Source organism: Rhipicephalus sanguineus, chromosome 3 (genome assembly GCF_013339695.2).
Source record: "Rhipicephalus sanguineus isolate Rsan-2018 chromosome 3, BIME_Rsan_1.4, whole genome shotgun sequence".
Classification (NCBI taxonomy): domain Eukaryota; kingdom Metazoa; phylum Arthropoda; class Arachnida; order Ixodida; family Ixodidae; genus Rhipicephalus; species Rhipicephalus sanguineus.
The window spans coordinates 187834167-187854882 of NC_051178.1; the positions used below are offsets into that span (position 1 = coordinate 187834167).

At 43.9% G+C, this 20716-nt stretch overlaps 1 protein-coding gene across 1 annotated transcript in view; it reads left to right on the top strand.

Annotated features, from left to right (window-relative positions):
* The window catches only part of LOC119387861 (sucrase-isomaltase, intestinal), a gene marked incomplete at its 5' end in the record, with an annotated part of 44676 nt that extends 25277 nt beyond the window's left edge, over positions 1-19399 (top strand). The window contains 10 exon segments of the mRNA XM_037655414.2: positions 3908-4079; positions 5275-5391; positions 5504-5652; positions 6854-6938; positions 8452-8508; positions 12154-12296; positions 13787-13875; positions 13985-14034; positions 16065-16238; positions 18344-19399. Of these exon segments, the coding sequence (XP_037511342.1) occupies positions 3908-4079; positions 5275-5391; positions 5504-5652; positions 6854-6938; positions 8452-8508; positions 12154-12296; positions 13787-13875; positions 13985-14034; positions 16065-16238; positions 18344-18412 (1105 nt within the window).
* Positions 19400-20716: the final 1317 nt, after the last annotated feature.

Consider the following 20716-nt stretch of genomic DNA (forward strand, 5'->3'; position numbering starts at 1 on the left):
GTTCGTGATATCTTCATTGTCTCGTAATTCTTGTAAATGCAGCCGATATTGAGAGAAAAAAAAACTCTTTCGAATACCTTGTGGACAAAAGCGACGTGCAAGCGGCTAATGAAATGGAATGAACAACAACGCGCTATGAAGAGTAACTATAATATGGCTCCAAGAAGCGCTTAATGTTTATTAACAGCAATGGAATTACCAATTTCATATACTGCGAATCTCGCATCTGTCACACACATATCCTATTTTAACTAACTTTCTGTGCCATTCAGTAAAGCATATAACGTTAGGAGAGCAGGATTTGTCTTGATCCATAGAGAATCGTTGTGGGCGCTTTCGTGATAATATTTGCTGTCTCCTTTTATCCAAGCATGAGAGTGATGATAAAGGTATAGTAGGGTTAACTGCAACTTTTTTTCTTTAGTTTAGGTCATTTGTGCACTGTGCTGCGAACAACCGCAAAATTAAGCATTGTAGTTGGGAACCTCCTGAGTCAATTCGAGCACCGCTTGCTGTTTAACATTTATGATTTGCCGTTTTGCTCAAAAATCGTTAAAGGCCAGCTTTACATTTCACGAATACTCGCATAACTAGGCGATTTATGCAAAACACACTTGAATAATAAACGTCCATTCAGCTAGAACTGTCTATTAATTTCCCCTACATTTGCTGGAGTCCTCGTTAATCTAGCCATGTCGAACAACTTGCACAGTAAAAAGCGCGGCATTTATTTATTTACTTGTAGACATGGGTCCAAGGTTCCCGCCTTTTGAACATTGCGTTAAGGCGAAAAAGGGTGGCAGGGGGGGGGGGGAGGATGACAGAAATAACAAGCTGAATCAAATGATACAAGGTATAGCAAATTTCATTACTTACGAATAGGGAAAATGTATGCCAATTCACATTACAAACAGCGAAGTAACCTTTACGAGAAACAAGCGAGATAGCGTAAACGTCTGTGCGAAATCATACATATATAGAAAGATAAACACGTAAAAATATACGTAAAAATAAACACAGAAGTAGAAAACAATTTTTACAGTGAAAAGTAGTGCCAGTACGAACAGCCAGGTAGGAGGAAGTGACTTGAAACAGCATTCTATATACGAGGATTCGATTAGGAAAGGACTCATTTCTAAAATGAAAACTGTTGGGTCACGTATATTAACAATCGAATCTGGAAGCCCGTTTCGAATTCTTATCCCATGAAGCAAAACTATATTGTTAAACACATGTGTTCGGCCAGACGAACGTTGAAGACACGAACATTTAAACGGCTCGAGGGGCGATACGGTATTACAAGTGGTAGCGTGGTTTGACGGTGACTGTATATTATTTTGCGCAGTAAGCAGATTAGTCCAATATCCATACGAAACTGCAGGTACGGAAGCGAGAGCGATAATTTTATTTTTGTCAGTCATGGGCAACGACGAGTTCAGCGCAATTCTGGACAGCTTCAACATTCTTAATATGATAATCTTGGCGAGGAGACCAGATGGCAGCCGCATATTCCAGCTGAGGGAGCACGAAAGTTTGGTAGGCGAGCTTGCGAATAGGTGCGCTGTGAAGATTGCGTCCGAGATAGCCTAAAGTTAGCGCTGCTCAGGCCCGTAGCCAGAAATTTTTTTGGGGCGGAGGGCCCATTTGTGAAAACATTGACTATTTGAGAAAAACACCTATTTTCATTATTTATTTTTGGTAAAAACACCTACTTCACCAAACAATTTTTCTAGGGGGGGGGGGGAAGCGGAATCTCACCCCCCCCCCCGCCCCCCTGGCTACTGGCCTGGCGCTTCTATTGCGGTTATCTTTTCTATGTGCCCCGACCTTGATAGCTTCGGTGGGAAATTAATACCAATATATCTATAGCAATTCGTCGTACTTGAGTGCGCGTCCCTGTTAAGGGAATATGTGAAGAGGGAACTCTAGAGCTTCGCACGGTTTCGCATTTGTAAGTGTTCAAACTCATTTGCCATAACTTAAACCAATGTGATATGCGTTCGTGGTCGTGTTGAAGCGCACTATGGTCACTGCCTGAATTAATGTTTCCGTGCAACAGACATCCGTGAACGATCTGATTTTTTTACGTTACTTGCTATTTGATGTCGAATTTGATGGAGAGAGTGAGATATCACCTGACTTTCTTGAGCGTGAGATCGTTTTCCAGAATTTACAAGAATTTTAATGTCCGCGTTCTTGTAATCTATTATGCGTTTAGGAGTACAACGAAGCGAGAATTGTGGATGTTGAATTGTTACTCGGAGGAGTTTATGGCTACTGAAAGAGCCCTGACACTGGTTAAGACCAGGTATTTCCTGGTTAAAAATGAGATACATAATGTTGTTCTTTGAGAAGGTTGGTTAACAAATTGTTCAAAGAAAAAGTCGAGTGCGAGTTGAAGGAATTCATTAGCAGTGCGTGATCGGGAAGTCACGTTATTCCTGTCTGTCCTCGTACATCAATGAACTCTTCATTCCATTTGCAATGACCTGCACAGCAGACACCATCAAGAGCAGCTATGCATGCACTGCCACGTTACTTGTGCAACAATTTGTGACTACGACACTGTATGACGTCGAAAGCCTTAAGATCTTAGTCTTACGTTGACACTGTCTATGATGTCATAGCGCATTGAGAAACCGTGTGAGAGCTTCTACAGTCTTCTGTTATGCATCCTTACCTCTGAATTCTTTTCACTGATCTTTCACACTCAGTCAATATTTCCATGTAAAGGCGGCCAACTAATGGTACCCTCTGATTAGCCTCCCTATCTCTGCTTTGTTATTTTAGGGGCGAAGCACCTTAGGGTCTCGCCTTGTCGGCGTGTCATGTCGTCGTCACGGTCAATCATAAACGGGTATGCGCCAGAAAACGAGGGTAAATCCCACTACTCGTTGCCGGTCCATGCTATGCATATTATGAGTTAAAGGTTCGTCGTTACTGCTTAAACCATTATGTATAGCTTAGCAGCGATGTCAAAATCCCCGACGAAATTTACCAAGGCGCTCAAGTTTCTTATCTAAAACCAATGAAGGAAAGAGGATGACTTTTAATGGTTCGTTTTTCTTTGTTAGACACAATATTAATGAGAACCAACAGACACGAATGCCAAGGAAAGTATAGGGGGTGTTATTTGTAGTAATCAGGATATAAATGTGAAGAAGGTAAAGTGGACGAAAAGATAACTTGCCACCGGCAGGGACCGAGACAGAAACGTGCATCTGAGACACAAACGAGAGACACAAACGTGCATCTCTACGGTAAAGTCATCTATTTGAAACACCACATCTTGAAACATATCTGCAAAGTGATGGTGCGTTAGTGGACCGGTGGTGAGTAAACCAATAAAGAGTAAAAATATTGCTGTAAGAAACACTGGAGCACACTGTATGCTTCGCCCCTCCCGAGGTTTCACGTTAGTGGAGCTGAAACACCCTTCTTCACACGCTTCGCCCCTACTCAGTTTTTTTTCCTCTGTGAGTTGCTTCTCGCGGCTTAAAGCACCTTCCTCTGTGATTCCTGCAAATGCAGAGAGACGATAAAGCACATATTGCGGCCCTGTGCGTCAAAGGCCAGGAAAGCGGCGCGGGCATTGCTATTGTATCTAAGATCGACCGGGCTCAGTCATCGTTTCTAGGCGTGTAGTGGACAGCTGCACATGTTCCACCTTGATGGCACCTTCCTGCCTCTCCTTTCTTTTTTAATCGCTATCGCTTTCTTCAGCTGCGAATGCCTCGGTTTGTGAAAATCCCTGACGGGGGATTTCGAAGCGCACGCTACTTTCAGGTGGATATTACCCTTCTCTTTCATGAAACTAAATAGTAAGACTGCCTGGTAATCGACCACATGCGGTGTTATTAAGCGATTGCACTCTGACCTTTGAATCGCCCCTTCTACGTATGCGCAGTGCCCTGAACGCGCTGTCCGGAGGCCGGCGCAGCCTAGTCATGTCTCGCTCGACGTTCCTGGGCAGTGGTCGCTACGTGGGCCACTGGTTGGGCGACAACGCCAGCCGCTGGCCGGACCTGGGTCACTCTATCATCGCTATGCTCGAGTTTGGCCTGTTCGGCATACCTCTGGTGATTGACTCGCATTCATTTCTGGGCCAATGCGAAAAATTTAATGACTCGAACGAACGGTCCATGGGAGGGTGCGAGGGAAAAGGAGGCAGACTAGTGACACTTAATAATCAATACTTATTGATTAACTACGGCTGCACGAGGCGTCGTCAGTTTCATTACTCGTCTATTATATCAAACTGTGTTTTGAAAACATATTTAAAGTGGTAGATGTGTGCAGTTTGTATAGCTTACCTGTTTTCCCTTATGAGAAAAGCAGAAGCATGCATGGTTTCGGCGCGTTCTTTACAGCGATATAAACGAACAATAAAGGAGCACCTGTTTATGTAAAGAAGCGCCTGTGAGGTATGTATAGAGCTGCCTCTAGACATGTTGTTCTTTGTGACATGCATCTCTTTTGTGAAAGAGGAGGAGGACAAGGAGAGATTGAAGAGAGGAAAAGACGCTATTTTTTGCAACCCTAAATGGGAGCACGTCTCAGCGTCTGTATGGGAAGGGGGAGAGGGAAATAAAGAAGGAGGAAAAGAGAAGATAGCGCTTCTAATGGAGAAACTGAATGTAGCGGCTGCAAAGCGATATCTTCTCACCCTTCGCCCTCCTATAGACAGAAAGCACACCAAATTAACACCGTTACAGGTGTGTAAAGGGTGTCCTCTTTGTTATAGCCTTCTTTGCCATATATGGCTGACATACTCAGCCACATGGGCCGTTATTGAATCGCTGATCGTGACAAGAAAATCACTCTATTTTTTAGGGACCCTTAGTGGCACGTAAAGGTGATGACAGCTGCGACAAACGACGCGAAACCTGAATGAAATATTCTTTATTATTATTATACCAACCGCTGTGAAATTCTCGTCAGATATGAACGTGCACACTAGGTGACCAGAATTAATACTGAGATTTCAACTACGGGTTACCTAGTCAGAGGTGTGGTTTCATCTCGCTCTCATGTGCAATAATTTGCTTCATAGCCTCAAAGATAACGCTGTAAGTCAAGGAAAAAAAACACCACCGTGATCGGTATAGAATCTTTAGATTATGCTTTTGAGCATAGCAATGTGATCACTACACAATGTGGACAAATTTTAATTCTTCTCGAGTTCTTGGTCGTCCTCGCGAAACATACACTCGTTCACTTCATCGCGAGTCACAGAGACATACAGGTAATAAAGAAAACTCTCGCTTTTTTCAGGTAGGCGCCGACGTATGCGGGTTTTACGACGATGCCAACGAAGAACTCTGCTTGCGCTGGATGCAGCTGGGTATCTTCTATCCTCTAGTCCGAAACAACAACGCCATTGAAAGTAGTGTAAGCATTCACTTACTTCATTTGGACACGTACACAGGATGTTTACGGGACATGGGTTCTACGATTTACAGGAAGCGAGTTTTACCCCTTACTGCCTTTGCTATACTTTCAGGCTCAAGACCCGTCGGCGTTCAGCGAAGACTACAAAGCAGTGGCACGCAATGCCCTGAAGCTTCGATACGAGCTGCTCCCTTTCCTGTACACTCTGTTTCACCACGCGCACACCAAGGGCACCACCGTGGCGAGGCCACTCTTCCACGTGTGAGCCCCAAACTCTGTACTACTTTCCTCTTCCGGTGTTGGGATAAGACATCCGCACATACTTATCACGTGTGTTTCTTGGGGAGAAAGCAATATAGTCCGTTGTGGACATCAAAACCTAACGTTGTCTTTCATCACCTTCCATCGTCAACATCGACCACATCAATCAAGTCAAACCGACTATCCCATCAGTACGTCTTACGTAACATCTTAAAGGAACCCTAAACAACCTCTGAAAAAAAAAAAGAACAAGCCCGTTATTCTTTTCTGGCGTTTGCCGTCTTTTCGGCACAATTCGTGACGCCAGAAGTCTGTTTACGTGACGTCATAAGGAAATAAGCTTTCGATTGGTTCATATACGATAGATATCAGTTGTGAATCGTTTCCTACCATGCGGTACCATGCAGTCACACGCTCGTTCTGTCTTGTCTCGCGTGACTATAGTACACGATCAACTGATTTCACTTCGGTTTGTGCGTTTACGACTGCGCAAGCGAAGACAACAGCGTGTAGCCGAAGAACGTGATATCCTGATAGGCTCAACGCTTAGTGCTGACATCGTCCACGTGTTTTATGAAGAAATAAGTGGCTAGGAAGAGATAGCGCCTGTAGGAAGGGTAGTGAAGGCGAGTAAGAAACCACTCTGTCGTCTTTCAACTCGGGGTGGTTTAGGGGCCCTTTAGGATTGTTTTCCCTTGTAGACATTAAAATTTAACAACCGCGGAAAGAAAGCCTGCTTACCTCGGTTTAATGTTCTATTGCAACACACGTACTATGAGATAAGTGGATAGAAAGTAGAATGAATGCTGAACCTTAGGTGGTCAGAAATCATCCGTTATTCCAGGCAATATATGACGTGACATATATGCTTCTTTCACTCGCTGTATACACACAGAGCGAGAGAGAGAAGTTCAGAAATATCCTCTCCTCTGTAGATTCCCAGGTTGAATGCAAAAATAAAACAGTAAAGACTATTCATTTCGTGTGAAAAATTTCGAATATTCAAATACCCCAACTTAACAAACAAAAAAGGAGTACAGGCAAGTTTAATAAAATACAGACGCTTGGATGGAAATGATACTGAACAAAAAAAAAAAAATGAAGCATTGGTTTCATTCTCTTGTTGCAAGGGCAAGAATGTGTTTTAGACCGGTTGAAAATAGCTTCTTCTTTTATTTTCTTGTCTTATCCTGTCCACTAGGTTTCCAAACGACACGGAGACGTATGAAATTGACAAGCAGTTCATGTGGGGCGAGGCCCTTCTGATGACTCCCGTCCTCGAACCGGTAAAAGGTTCAATATTTCATTTTCTCCGCGCGCGTACGCCTCACAAAAGGCCGCACGGCAGATAAGTATTGACGAGCGAATACCGCGAAAGGTTACATCCTACAGTCACATCCATTATAGGAAGAAGGTAATCTTATTCTGAAAAGACGTAAAGGAAAACAAAATGCGTCTATGAATAATGGAATGTACCTACCACCGTGGAGGCAGTTGAAATTGTGCAAGACATGCTACAAAGTGAAACACTTTAGTTGCTTTTTTGCGGGTGAATTGAACTAGTAAAACGTGGTTATGGCTAGACACGAAATAGTATTGTGCCTGTGGACCAAATGTACGTTTCGAAGGGCGCCTAGCAACAGCCAGTTGGCAAGGCGATTCAAGTAGACGGACGGGAGCTTAAATGGGGTACTGCAAAAAAGGAAGCGTTACGTCGGTCATTTTACTTGAACCATCTAGACCTCAGGCAGCGTTGAAACGTTGGCAACATCTGCCCCGCCACGGTGGTCTAGCGGTTATGGCGCTCGACTGCTGACCGGAAGGTCGCGGGATGGAATCCCGGACGCGGCGGCTGCATTTTCGATGGAGGCGAAAATGTTTGAGGCCCGTGTACTTAGATTTAGGTGCACGTTAAAGAACCCCAGGTGGTCGAAATTTCCGGAGCCCTCCACTACGGCGTCTTTCATAATCATATCGTGATTTTGGGACGTTAAACCCCAGATATTATTATTATTATTATATTGGCAACATCTGCTAGAACTGCGTGTTCTCGTGTTATTCTCAAGTTTTCCCCAGGCTCTGCTAAGTATATTTTCTTTTTAGAAAGAGCGTGTCGCGAAAACGAAGACGGGTGCTCGTGAAATTAGTGAAGGTAAAAAAATAAATGCAGCGTGTTTTTTTATCAGCGACGGGACCCTGCATGCTCTTTACGAACTGTGAATAGTTCCTCACTGATTGGAATATAGCATCTGGAGGAGAGGGCACATTTAGCCCATCTATATGAGTGGCAGTGTAAGATCTACTTAAAAATATAATAAGGTCAAAACCAGTTCTCGCGTTTCGTATTTTGAAGACGGCATTATAAACTGCGTAAACAATTGCCTTCATGCGTTATGAATTAAGTATGGTTTTGTCACTTGAAATTTGGTTTGCCTATGATGAAGAAGATGGTAACGCTCTATATCTTACCGTAACGCACTACGACAACGCTCTACGGCAACGCTCTACGTAATGCTCAGACGTAACGCTCTATATCTTGCAGTATTTCAACTGTCCATTACTCTGTAGATTCATCCGAAATGACTGCTACCGTAAAGTATTAGCGAATTCTTTATACGCTTTACACCGAGAGTGGGTTGTTTCGCCGGGAAGTAGGTACTTTTGTTGACAGAGGTATCCAAATCACATGCGCTCGTCTAGCTTATGCAAAGCGTCTCTCAAATGTCTCCCCCCCCCCCCAAAAAAAAAAAAAAAACAAACAATGCAGCCAAGAATAACTCTCATTTTCCTGTCTCCTAGGGAGTTGTCTCCGTGGACGGCTACTTTCCTGCGGGAAAGTGGTATGACTACCACACGGTAAGCAGCAGCTAATCCCCAGTTCCTAAGGGGTCATCGAAACATAGTCCCGTGCCTGCAAGGTTCAATGCATAGCGCTCGAAGTGAACCTTCCTATTTAATGGCGCTTGATTCAGTACATCGGCGTGATCACCAGTAGTCACACCTAATTAATAGCTGTTGCACTTAATTACACTTAAAAACGAATAGATTTTTTATGTTCATCTAATGAGCTTCCGGCGAGTTTCCCAGACCGGTCCGACGAAAGAACGTCAGCAGGCCTTTATGAATTTCACTTACGTTTTCCATATGCTGTGCAAGTCACCTCACAGTACAGGTTTCCTACCGTCCGCAACGGACAATGAGTGTTTCCAATCGCGAACGGTCGGACGACGGAATTTCTAAGGCTGCGAAACGTCCGAGAGCAAGCGTGACCGAAAGCAAGCCTCACACGGCTTTTTATAGGCAAACTGTCTACTGGTCGATTCCACGAAAGATCGAAAAACGGTGTATATTTGATGTTTCCGATTTTTCTGATAATATTGTATGTTGTGCACATATGACTGCACAGCACGAAATCGCAGTTCGTTTTCAAATAAAAATTTTTTTCAACACAGCAAAATTCGACAAGTGTCGCTGGTTGACGACGGCCATTTTACGAAGAGTGCGTTTTCGTAACTTCGGAACCATGCTGGCAGCTACTCAAGCTATATATTACAAATATCTTTCTTTTGAGCGGAAGTAGAAGTAAAGAGGAAATAGCTCGTATTATTTCATGGAATTCTGAGCAAATGATGTATTTTTAAAAATTCACGAAAAACGCTGCGTTTTTGAAAATTAGTCGAATTTGGGACGCTATGGCTACTTCTGTGAACATCTTGGCTTGTTCATATTTGCAGTATGAATAGGCCTTTATGTGAATAATGAACTTCTGCATTTGTATTTCTCTAATAATTTTCAAAGTAGTAAATTTTCATGCTCGAAACACCAAAAAGAGAAAAGTGCTCCTTGATTCAAAAATCTATAATAAAAAAAACCCAATTTCAATTTTGTTCAAAGTCCCGCAAAATGTTCTCAAAGGACTGCAGAATGATATTATGAAAAAACATGTTGCATCATTTTTATTAGAACAAAAGCAGAAAATGTCAAACATTGTGTTTCCAGAGCGTGGTGGCTACTGCGTAAAGGACATCTCTAGTAACAAGAAAATACAGTAACACGTCTTTTTTCTTCTCTGAGCTTCACTAAACAACAGTAATGATCTATGGTCGGAAATTGGGAACTGTTTTGTAAAGAAAAAGACCATTCCAATTAAATGCATTCGCGTGGTTTGCGACTTCACGCCAGTGTTAGACATCCCTCAGTCCACAGTAGGCACTTTCAGTTGTAGCCTCCTTTTCTTTAATCTATTTCAGTTGAGTATAATTCATATCTTGAGTGCTAAAGGACGCATTCCCTCCATGCGTCTCTTATGCTGTTGTGCTGTGCCAGAATTGAGAGATTAGTATAAAAGCCAAGGTCTCTTCATGAATGGAAATGAATTTCTGGAGAGCGCGGTCGCCAAGAGGTGTGGTTTTTGTTGGCCCAAATGTGTACGTTGTCAAACCTTATGTGATCAATGCAGAGTTTAAAAAGAATCGATTACGTGAAGATTGGTGGCAGCAGTTCTGGCCACGGACAAAACACGTTTTGTTTGCATTGCATCTGCTTTGTTTTGCATCTCCTCGTATCTCTTGAAGCAGTGCTGGCAGATCTGGTCTCCCTCTTGAATTGAGCGCGCATCCTACTTCATGACCCTCCGCAAAAGAGACTCGATCCGATATCTTCTACATAACAAAAATTCTACTGCAGCGGAATTTTCTTCTTGTGCACCATGAGACAGTCCGTACAAAATATCGGTCATGGCTATAACGCCTACCCATAGCCACCTTCAGAGCGTAGGACAGTGATCGCATCAAAGCGAAGCACAATTTGGACGCTTAACTTCTATCTCAGGTGGTGTTTGGCTGACTGGCACAGCCGTGCTCGTTGCTGTCGTCTGCTCACGCGGGCGTCTATCGCGCCGCCCTTTGCACCTGTCCGCGTAACGCATGCTACTCCGTTTACACGAAGGCGTGTAGCGCGGGCCACTCGATCCACCGCCCGATCCGCACGGTGCGGATCCAGAGACCGGGCGGGAGAGCGACGAGCGGTGAGAAATGTATCGTGTAACCAACGCAATCGACACCCCAGCATTTTCTCATGCAGAGCGACAAAGCCTGGCAAACCATGTGTGGCTGTTGTGCTTATAGGTTGCACTGCGGTACTCGCCGTTCACCACTGTCGCCATTTGCGATTTCTCACATTCTTACAATGCATGATCGACTCAGCTACACAAATTTCGCGTTTAGCTTTGTTGCTTTTATATAAGCGCATTTACTAAAAAAAATTATCTAGAGAAATCAAAATGTCCGTGCTGCCCGTCGACGAGGAATATAAGTGGTGTCGCAAATGCATTTAATTGGACCGCTCTTGTTTTCTTTACAAAACAGGTCCCACTTTCCGACAATAGATCATTACTGTTGTTTAGCGAAGCTCAGAGAAGAAAAAAGACGTGTTACTGTATTTTCTTGTTACTAGAGATGTCCTTTACGCAGTAGCCACCACGCTCTGGAAACACAATGTTTGACATTTTCTGCTTTTGTTCTAATAAAAATGATGCAACATGTTTTTTCATAATATCATTCTGCAGTCCTTTGAGAACATTTTGGGGGACTTTGAACAAAATTGAGATTGGGTTTTTTTTATTATAGATTTTTGAATCGAGGAGCACTTTTCTCTTTTTGGTGTTTCGAGCATGAAAATTTACTACTTTGAAAATTATTAGAGAAATACAAATGCAGAAGTTCATTATTCACATAAAGGCCTATTCATACTGCAAATATGAACAAGCCAAGATGTTCACAGAAGTAGCCATAGCGTCCCAAATTCGACTAATTTTCAAAAACGCAGCGTTTTTCGTGAATTTTTAAAAATACATAATTTGCTCAGAATTCCATGAAATGATACGAGCTATTTCCTCTTTACTTCTACTTCCGCTCAAAAGAAAGATATTTGTAATATATAGCTTGAGTAGCTGCCAGCATGGTTCCGAAGTTACGAAAACGCACTCTTCGTAAAATGGTCGTCGTCAACCAGCGACACTTGTCGAATTTTGCTATGTTGAAAAAAATTTTTATTTGAAAACGAACTGCAATTTCGTGCTGTGCAGTCATATGTGCACAACATACAAAATTATCAGGAAAATCGGAAGCATCAAATATACACCGTTTTTCGATCTTTCGTGGAATCGACCTACTGAAGATAACCGAGCTTATCAATATGTGGCTGCTAATATGTCATTCGATAGCACATGGGCAAGCGTGTATCGCTGGGAGAGGCTTTCGTCCTGCGGTGTAATGAAGTCGGACTGGTTCTGCCTCTTGCGATAATGATGATAGTGATGGAGCCGACAACACTCTAATGAAGACGTTTTTGACAGGGCAACCCTTAACTAATCATTGATTGCTGTGTCTATTCTACTGTTCCAAAATAGTTCAGTTTTTATAAATCATAACTCACTGCTTTTTTTTTTTCACTAATACTGCTTCCAATTTGTTTCTTCTCTGCGAACATGCCATGGAGCAGGGTCGAGAATTCTCCAGCTACAAGAGCGGCCAATGGCTTCCCGTTTACTCGCCGCTGTTCGACCCGAGCCGGCCGTGTACCTTGCACGTCCGTGGCGGCTCTGTGATCCCCATGCAGGGACATGCCAACACAACCACCGTGAGGTAATAATATCATCTGATATTCAGTAAATAAAAATCCACAACATACATAGTTCGAAGACGACTAAACGACAAAATAACGAGTGTTCCCATGATCAGCTTACGAACACATGATAAAAACTTCGTCAAACACTTCTATATCCCTCTGACTCAATCAGTCCACGAGATATGAGGCATCGCTACTGTTGATCAAATCACACAATCGTCGCTCGCGTCTGAAAGCGCTATTACCCCCACTTAGTTTCCGAGGCTTTGGAAAAACGAAAAGGTGTGCCCTTATTTAGCGTGTATGTTTTGTAGTCGATGGACGTAGACCTATGGTCTGCAAAAGGTCTAGACGTAGACGTATTTTGTAGTGTAGACCTTTGCAGAATATAGACGTCGGCCCGCGTGTCGTGGTTTTGAAACCTTTGAAATGAACATAAATACCCAGCAATAGATGAAGCCAAGCAAAAACGTCAAAAAAGGGGAGGGGGCTTGTTTTCGAGCCACCAATGCCCTTTGAAAAAAAAAAGAAAAAAAAAAGATTGAAAGCATGAAACTGAACTGCCCAGGAAAAAGGACATGAAGTTTCTGAGTGCTTTCAAGAACTAGTAGTTTCCAATGGCTCCGTCACCAATAAAATACATTTCCCGAAATGCTATGCTAATATAATCCAATAATCCACGTTTCTGGGTAGTTGATTAATTATTAGAATTTCAGCGCAGTAAAAGACGCCAGCCAAGGCCGAGGAAGTGTGTTGACCTCGGCTGTTGCATTTTGTCTTTCGCTGCGCCGTAATTAACTACAGTATGCTACGATGTGTACTTACGGGTCACTTGGTAGCTTCGCTGTCTAGTTGCAGCGCGAAATTATATCGTGTGCTGACACAAATTTCGCTTGTGAATTGAGGCGAACGTAGAAAATGTTTGCGACGCCAGTGGAACCCTCACAACACAATACGGCAGATACCCATCATGTTGAAAACTGAGGCTTTGCGTGCCCAAAGCTGTTCGAAAAGCTAAGGAAGTTTTGTTTTTTTTGTTGTACAAGTACAATAAATGCCCTTCAAGTAAGGCAAGGGTGCAGTCATAATAATGACAAAATGACACAGTTCAAGTCATTAGGATCGAGCGCAAACCTGCAAGGACAAAGGTCCGCTTTTATGCGTACAATTGAGTTCTTTTCAGAGCACGTCTAGTACAATTAATCCACGTGACAGGAAGAATTTTAAGTTTAGTGTGACACAACCTCCATTTTGTCAGAACGTTAGAAAAAGACAGCACAGAAAAACAGCGATGAATAATGTGAGCAATTTGCGAAGAAGGCAGCCCGTGACAAGTTCGTAATGAAGTCGATTTCGTTTCCTGTGCATTGAAGAAGTATAAGCACACAGTCTGCGGCTTCAGGTTGCAACAAGGAAACCTCATTAGAGCCACTATTCACTGGTACCGAGAAAACATCAAGGGCTTGCCTTTGACCGTTCAATATTCTTCTTTTTTTCTATTATGCAGCCGGAGGAATCCCATGAAGCTTTTGGTAGCACTTAATGCGTCTGGCGAAGCCGTCGGTGACCTTTACTGGGACGACGGAGAGACAAGAGGTGAGCGGTATACTGTCGTCAAGAAAAGCGCGGCTGTACAGTTGCAATCGCGATTCGGAACATGTGGTTACGAGTGAACTCTCTGTGCTTGTATTTCTATCTCCCGCAGATGCGCAACTTCTGGAGGAATACGTGTATCTCAAGTTTCGTGCAATGAACGTAAGTTGCAAGTGTAGCGTATGTTCCGGCTGGAGACCCCTCCGGCTGTAGCGTGTGCTCGAGCACAAGAAAGTCGTATGAGCCGGGCTCACTTGCGAATGTAAATTTCTGCTCTGTTGAGATGGGACGCTTTGTTTGTATCGCCACGTAGGCCACAAAATCAACGACAACATGAAACTGAATTCGTGGTCCATGCCATCAGAGTTATGTTTTTTTTTTTACTTCGCAAATGGCGTACGTGTCCCGTATACCTTCGTAGCCGAACCATTATACGCAAGTGCTCATGGAACTGAGCAAGCAAATATACACACACACACACACACACACACACACACACACACACACACACACACACACACACACACACACACACACACACACACACACACACACACACACACACACACACACACACACACACACATATATATATATATATATATATATATATATATATATATATATATATATATATATATATATGCATCTCTGTCCTTTGAAATTGGAGACCACTTTGTGGAAAGCCTTTGTGGAATAGCTGAAATAAAGAATCGCTTTCTTAGCTAGCCGATCACTTCTGATAGCACTCGTATGTAAATCAACGTACATGCTATAGAAATGACGTACATAAAGCATCACTTACTATAGTCAGATACAACTTAAGAAGTCCGAAGAGGTCCCGCCCAGGCGACCAACGCGCGGCAGCCGATCGCTTCCACGACTAAAGAAATAGTCCCGCTCATGCACGCGGCAATGTTCTACGAAGGCGGGGTCACCGGCCGTTCGGCTCATGACGTCAGTCTGGAGTGCGCACCCATTGGTGCAGACTCGTGTGCATCGGTTTTCGAGGAGCAAATGCCGCGGACTTCTAAAGTTGTATCCGACTGTGGTTGTGCATAGTTTCTAAGGTGCTGATTCACCTTAGTATTACAGCAGAGCTGTTATGGTCGATGTTTGCCGTGTGTCGTAGATAGGAAATTATCATCGTCATGAACCGGCACGCGCTGTCTTCGTCTTCTTCATCGCCTTCCTCTTTTTCCTCTTCTGCTTCGCTCCCAGAACGCGTGCGCCGATTTGTCCAGCGAGGGACGCAATAACTCGTTAATGCATTAAGCTGGGCTATATTTGGTATTGATTGTATGCTTCCATACTGCTAGCGAACACGCAGAAAGCACGACATAGAAAGAGACAGGACAACCGCTAGTTAGCGGTTGTCTTGTCTAGCGGTTGTCCTGTCTTTTTCTATGTCGTCCTTTGTGCGTGTTCGCTAGCAATATGGAAGGACGCAATAACTCTTATGGGCGAGAGAACGAGTACAGAGAGAGAGAGAGAGAGAGAGAAAGAAAGAGAGAAATAGAGAGATAGAGAGGGAGGAGAAAGAAAGATAAAGAAATTCTTGGCGAAAAAAAAATGTTTGACGACGCGGGACTCCAACCCGCGTCCCCCATACCCGAAGGCGAGCGTCGTAAACACTCGGCTATCCAGGCACACAGCAGAGCATAGCATAGCCTTGTATAGTATAGTACTTGTGTTCTTGAGTGTGCCTTCTTCTTCGACCTTGTTTTTGAGTTTCGCTGGTTTCCTCGCACCTAATCACGCTTCTGAAGTACTATTCTCTCGTTGTACGTACTAGGGGTCTTCGGCTCGCCGCCGTTGCTTCACAGCCATTTGTTGTTGGGCTAACTGTTGCCTTCTTCATTTTTAGTTGACCACTGGTGAGTGGCAGGATTTTTTTTCGGCAACACTTTTTCTCTTTCTCTTTCTTTATATCTTACTTTCCGTTCTCTTTTTCTTTCTTTCTCTGTGTCTCTCTACTCGTTCTTAGGGTTATTACAGGTCACGCCGTAGCAGTGAGTAGTGGGATTTGGTAGAACTCTCTGGCACATACACGTTCATGATGATGATAGTTTTCGGCCACGGTAACACACTTTACGCCGAGTTAGAACAGCTTTGCTGTTTAAAAAAAAACTGAGACGGGTTATATCACGACAATCGCCACGATGTTCCAACTATCGACTGATCTCGCGCAGAACACTCTGGAGATCTGCAGCTACCAGTACAAGAAGCTGTTCAACTCGACGTTCGACGAGTTGGCCATCATGTCCGTTCGTGTCCTCGGAATCCGCCGGAGGCCCGCCCGCGTCGAACTGGATGGCTACTATCTCCTCTCGCGCCGACAGTACCGGTGGCACCACAGCAACAAGGTTGGTGCGGCACCCCGCCATTCGCTCCCACGTTCTCTGTTGCGCCGTCTGTGCGTGTGTGTTAAAACATCAATAGGATATAAAGTTGGACTAGTTAGAATATTGACATGTTTGATGCAGCTCTGAAACGAAGACGAAGAAAGAGAAAGCACAGGACGAGCGCTGTTCGGCAATCAGAGAAATCTTTGATGCTGTGTGTAATTTCATTCTAGCAACTAAACGTATTCCGACGTAAGGTCTACTTTAAGAAATACTGAAAAAAAAATACTCGCGACATAATTATAAAATGTGATTAAAAGTAAGTCATAAAGTCAAATATGGTCGGGTCAGGTAAACTCAGCTGTCCGGTCGGATCAAAATTGTAATTAATGTAATTATCCTCCACAGACTATAGTACATTTTGTAATTTGATTGCTCTTCATCTTCGCGTTTTTTTTCTACTTTACTAATAGGGAGGTAAAAATTAATGTAGTTATCATCCATAGCATACCATAATTTTTCTTGGCCAATCCCCCAGAGTGGGTATGTGCCAATATTGAAAGGCTTCAATCAATCAATCAACCAATCAAAGTGGGTGAGCTCTCGTCCTGTGTTTTATGTTTTTCCGTCTTTGTCTTTCAGCGCTGCATCGAGCATGTGAAAACCTGTTTTGTGTGTGCGAGGTGGGTTGGGTAACGGGTGAAAGAGGATGGAAAGGGTGGTTTTTCTCTACACCATGAGTATTATACATACGAACGTGCGAAGTGTGCTTTCGCTGTCATGTTCCGTGTTGGTGGTGGTGGTAAACTTTATTGATTGAGTTGACAAGAGAGAGTTGGGGACGGCCTTAAGGGCCGGCCCCTTACAAAATCTAGGAGGAGTTCCCTAGTCCGGGACTCCTGTGGCTTCCGCTGCAGCACCGTTCCTTCTGCGCTCGACGCATGTCCAGAGCGTATTGGTTTCAAGCGTTGTATCGTCGCCTGCCATCTTACTGCTTTTTTCCTCCTCTCGCACCTTCACCCTTACTCTTCTGATAAGTAGCAGGTCAAAGACACGCTGTTGCAGGCGACCTCTCCTCCTATCTGCCCATTGTTGCGCTTCCCTCGTTGCTGCCCGAATAACGCACCAATCGAAAATTTCCAACGAGAGCCTCAACCTGACACCTATTTTGGCTAACTGCTTTAAGCCATGAGACAAAACACGGAAGAGACATCGGACACAATGATTGCGAACTACCAAATCGTATGCGATGTTCCATCTCTGTACTGTTCGTGCCAGGATAGTTTAATAGGAAATGCCTACAAATATAGGTAACCTAAACCTGGGAGGATGCCCACCGCTTTTGACTAGCCTGCTCTGACGAAACTTAGTGTCCTTGTGACTCCATGTTCAGCAGTTTGCCTATATACCCATGATTTATTCTGTCCCTCTTTCTCGTTTGTCCTTATAGGATGTATTGAACAGCATGCCAATACTAAGAGGCAACGGGTGGGGTCTATCTTCTGCAAGTATGATGTTGTTGTTTATTATGGCTGCCTTGTGCATGCATCCAAGCCAGTGTAAACACTGTTTGCTCAAGAGCTACGTGCAAAACGCGTTTGTGTCTAATTTTTTAGGCTAATATGGAATGCTGAGCGGTATTCAATATTATGCACAATGGCCGAAGTGAAGGGGTGGCTAATCCTGTGTGGCAAACATGAAAAGCTAAAACAAAGTTAGCGATTAGGCTATCGCACAGGCTCAAGACTGTTGAAAATTCGTGAAAAAAATAAATACAAACGGAGAAGATGAAATAATTTAGAAATGTAATGGATTGGTTTCAGTGAAACAATATGAAAACAAAGTGACACAAACACTGACAGATATACACGTGCGTGTTTTGTAATATTGCACTGCTTCCGGGTCCCGCCCGCGTTACTGGTCACATTATCGCGAGTACTCATGTATTTTGCGCTATAGTGCGGGGATGAACGTACCAAGTCGTCCTTTTCTATTAACACAACCAGTAAGAGTAACCCACTATATATACTCGGCTAAACAATTTCGTCCACTCAAAGTGGTCGGTCTCGCAATAAACAGAGAAAAAGCTACATCGCGATATCCGGTTCTCTTCCTTCTTCTCGCAGGTCATGGATTTGAAGCAGATTCTCATGCCTCTCAGGAAAAACACCACCGTTCGCTGGTTCATGTCGTGACATAGGCACCCCAATAGGCACCTCGGCTTCGTCGCGGCCGACCGAACTGGCAGCGACCGTGGCCGCTGCTCGCGAGATAGCGAGAGCAAGTGGCCCGTGACGCCGTCCCCGAAGAGGACAAGACGACCACGCGCCGTGGGCTGTGCGATGTGCGGGGTGCGCCTACTCCTGCGACTGCTGCAGAAGAGGAAAGAGCGCCCTGCGATTGTTCTAAGTCAGACATTGCCGTGGACCTCTCAGTGCCGTGTGAAACAGTTCTAATGTGTATACTGTGTGCCGTCGCACATCTACGTGAGACGGCGCTACCGTAACAAGGAGTTGTGGCTGGACCGAACAATGCCGTCTCCCGGTACAATTTCCGGCCGCAAGTACGCATACTTACCAGCGCGTCAACTTTGATGCTGACGCTGAATAGAAAATGGCTTTTGTCCCGCGAGAAAAGTACACATTGACTGCCATAACTTCTTATAACAGTGACCTTCGGTGCGCCTGGTTCGTTTGTTATTTTTGCTCCGGGGGACCATGAAGTAAGATGCTTTTTTTTTTTTCCTGATCAGAAGCCGCATCCGCAAAACTATCTTGCATGAAAAGGTGAAACTGAGATTGACAGCGCATATTACGACTGTCTCGACCATGGGCATCGACCGTTCGCCTAACTGATCTATGTGCGAAACTGCTTTTGGCATAAGCTTTTAAGCAAGCAACCGTCTCCGATGTTCTTATCAGTTGTTCTTGAACACAACCTGGTGCTCGTGGTAGCGCGTACACTACTAGGCTTCGGAAGACACTTTATGACGGTTGCAAACGCTTCCGCTAGTCTGCGTCTGCGCGCCGCAGTTTCTGTTGACTAGAGACTCCAAACGGATTCGGATGCAAAACCATCGAAGACGAACAAAGCAAGCCCAACTAATAAGCGTACGGCGACGGCGTTCATAAACAGTGTTGGCGCTCGCCGGTCTAGGCTACAGTGCAGAGCATGGGTGCATATAGTAACTCGAAAAAAGTCGGTATCGCTTTGCTGTAATCCAACGAGAAAGGGAACGTTGTCGGTGGCATATACATATTGCCCAAAGAGAGCACATCGGCTCTCAGGCCACAGTGAAGGGAAATACAAGAACAATGACGGTAATACCATCCCTGTCTGAGGTATGGGTACCCATGTTAAGAATAATATTTGCGTAGCGGCTCTCAAAATTGACCTTTTGGGACTAAAATGAACGATTATCTTGGTATTAAGGGGACGTTGCCTTTCGCTGCGCGAAAAAGTGTCCGATAAACGGTACCATCTACGGTGACCATTACGCCATATAAGGCACAGCAAGCTAAGGTTTGAAATCAGCTCGACCCGAGTGAAACTGAGAGCATAAGCGCACCAAAAGAAGTAGTTTTCTGATGGTAAAAAAAATCACGCAAACGGAGAGCGGAGGAAGCAAAATACAGCATGATTCAGAAATTGCGCACAACTATATTTTTCGACTGAATATGCTTCAAGGGCAGAGTAAAAAATGACATTACTATATTATAAGGATGCGATGTGACCATCAGATTTTTGCCGAACGCTGTGTGCCTCGAGGGTGTACTCAGTTTAATTGAATACTTTATTGCTTTTGGTTCGCCATTTTATGCAGTATCGATAGGGCTCCTTTTTATAGGTGGTGCTTTGATAAAGAAGTGACATCTGTAAGAGTTCTGAATATAACATACCTTTACTATGGCGCTTAACACTGCCATATAAAACCATATGGATATGTTGCGGGCATTATTATTGTTATCTTGTATAATAGCACTGTTCTTGTACGTAGGTTTATATTCATTTCCAGCTGTGTGCTTGCGATTGCAGAAGGGCTATGTTTTCGTGAAAGAAAAGTTTGTTTTCGAATGATCTAAAGGTCGAAATTATTTGCTTATAAATAAATTCTTAAAGATATAGCAATACGCAAACTGTTTCCGTCCAGGAACGATAGTTCAGTGGCAATCAAGGACATTCATCGAGAGTTACCTCGTTTAAGTGTGCTATTATGACCGGAATACACCGGGCAAAATAAAGTATGTATTGCGTCCAAGCTATATGCTACGCGTTTCTCTTCTACGTGAGTGCATTTATTTTGTTAAAACCACGAGAACCATTCTTAATTCGAGTAGACAGGCCAAAAGTTTGTTTGCCACGTCTACACTTACCGTTGCACCATTTTGGTCATAATCGGTAGGCTTCCTCATCCTTGAAACCTAAACATCGCGTGACTGGCACCGGAGACATTACTTCAGAATGGAACACAAAGTGTACAATGGAACACAAAGCGCAAA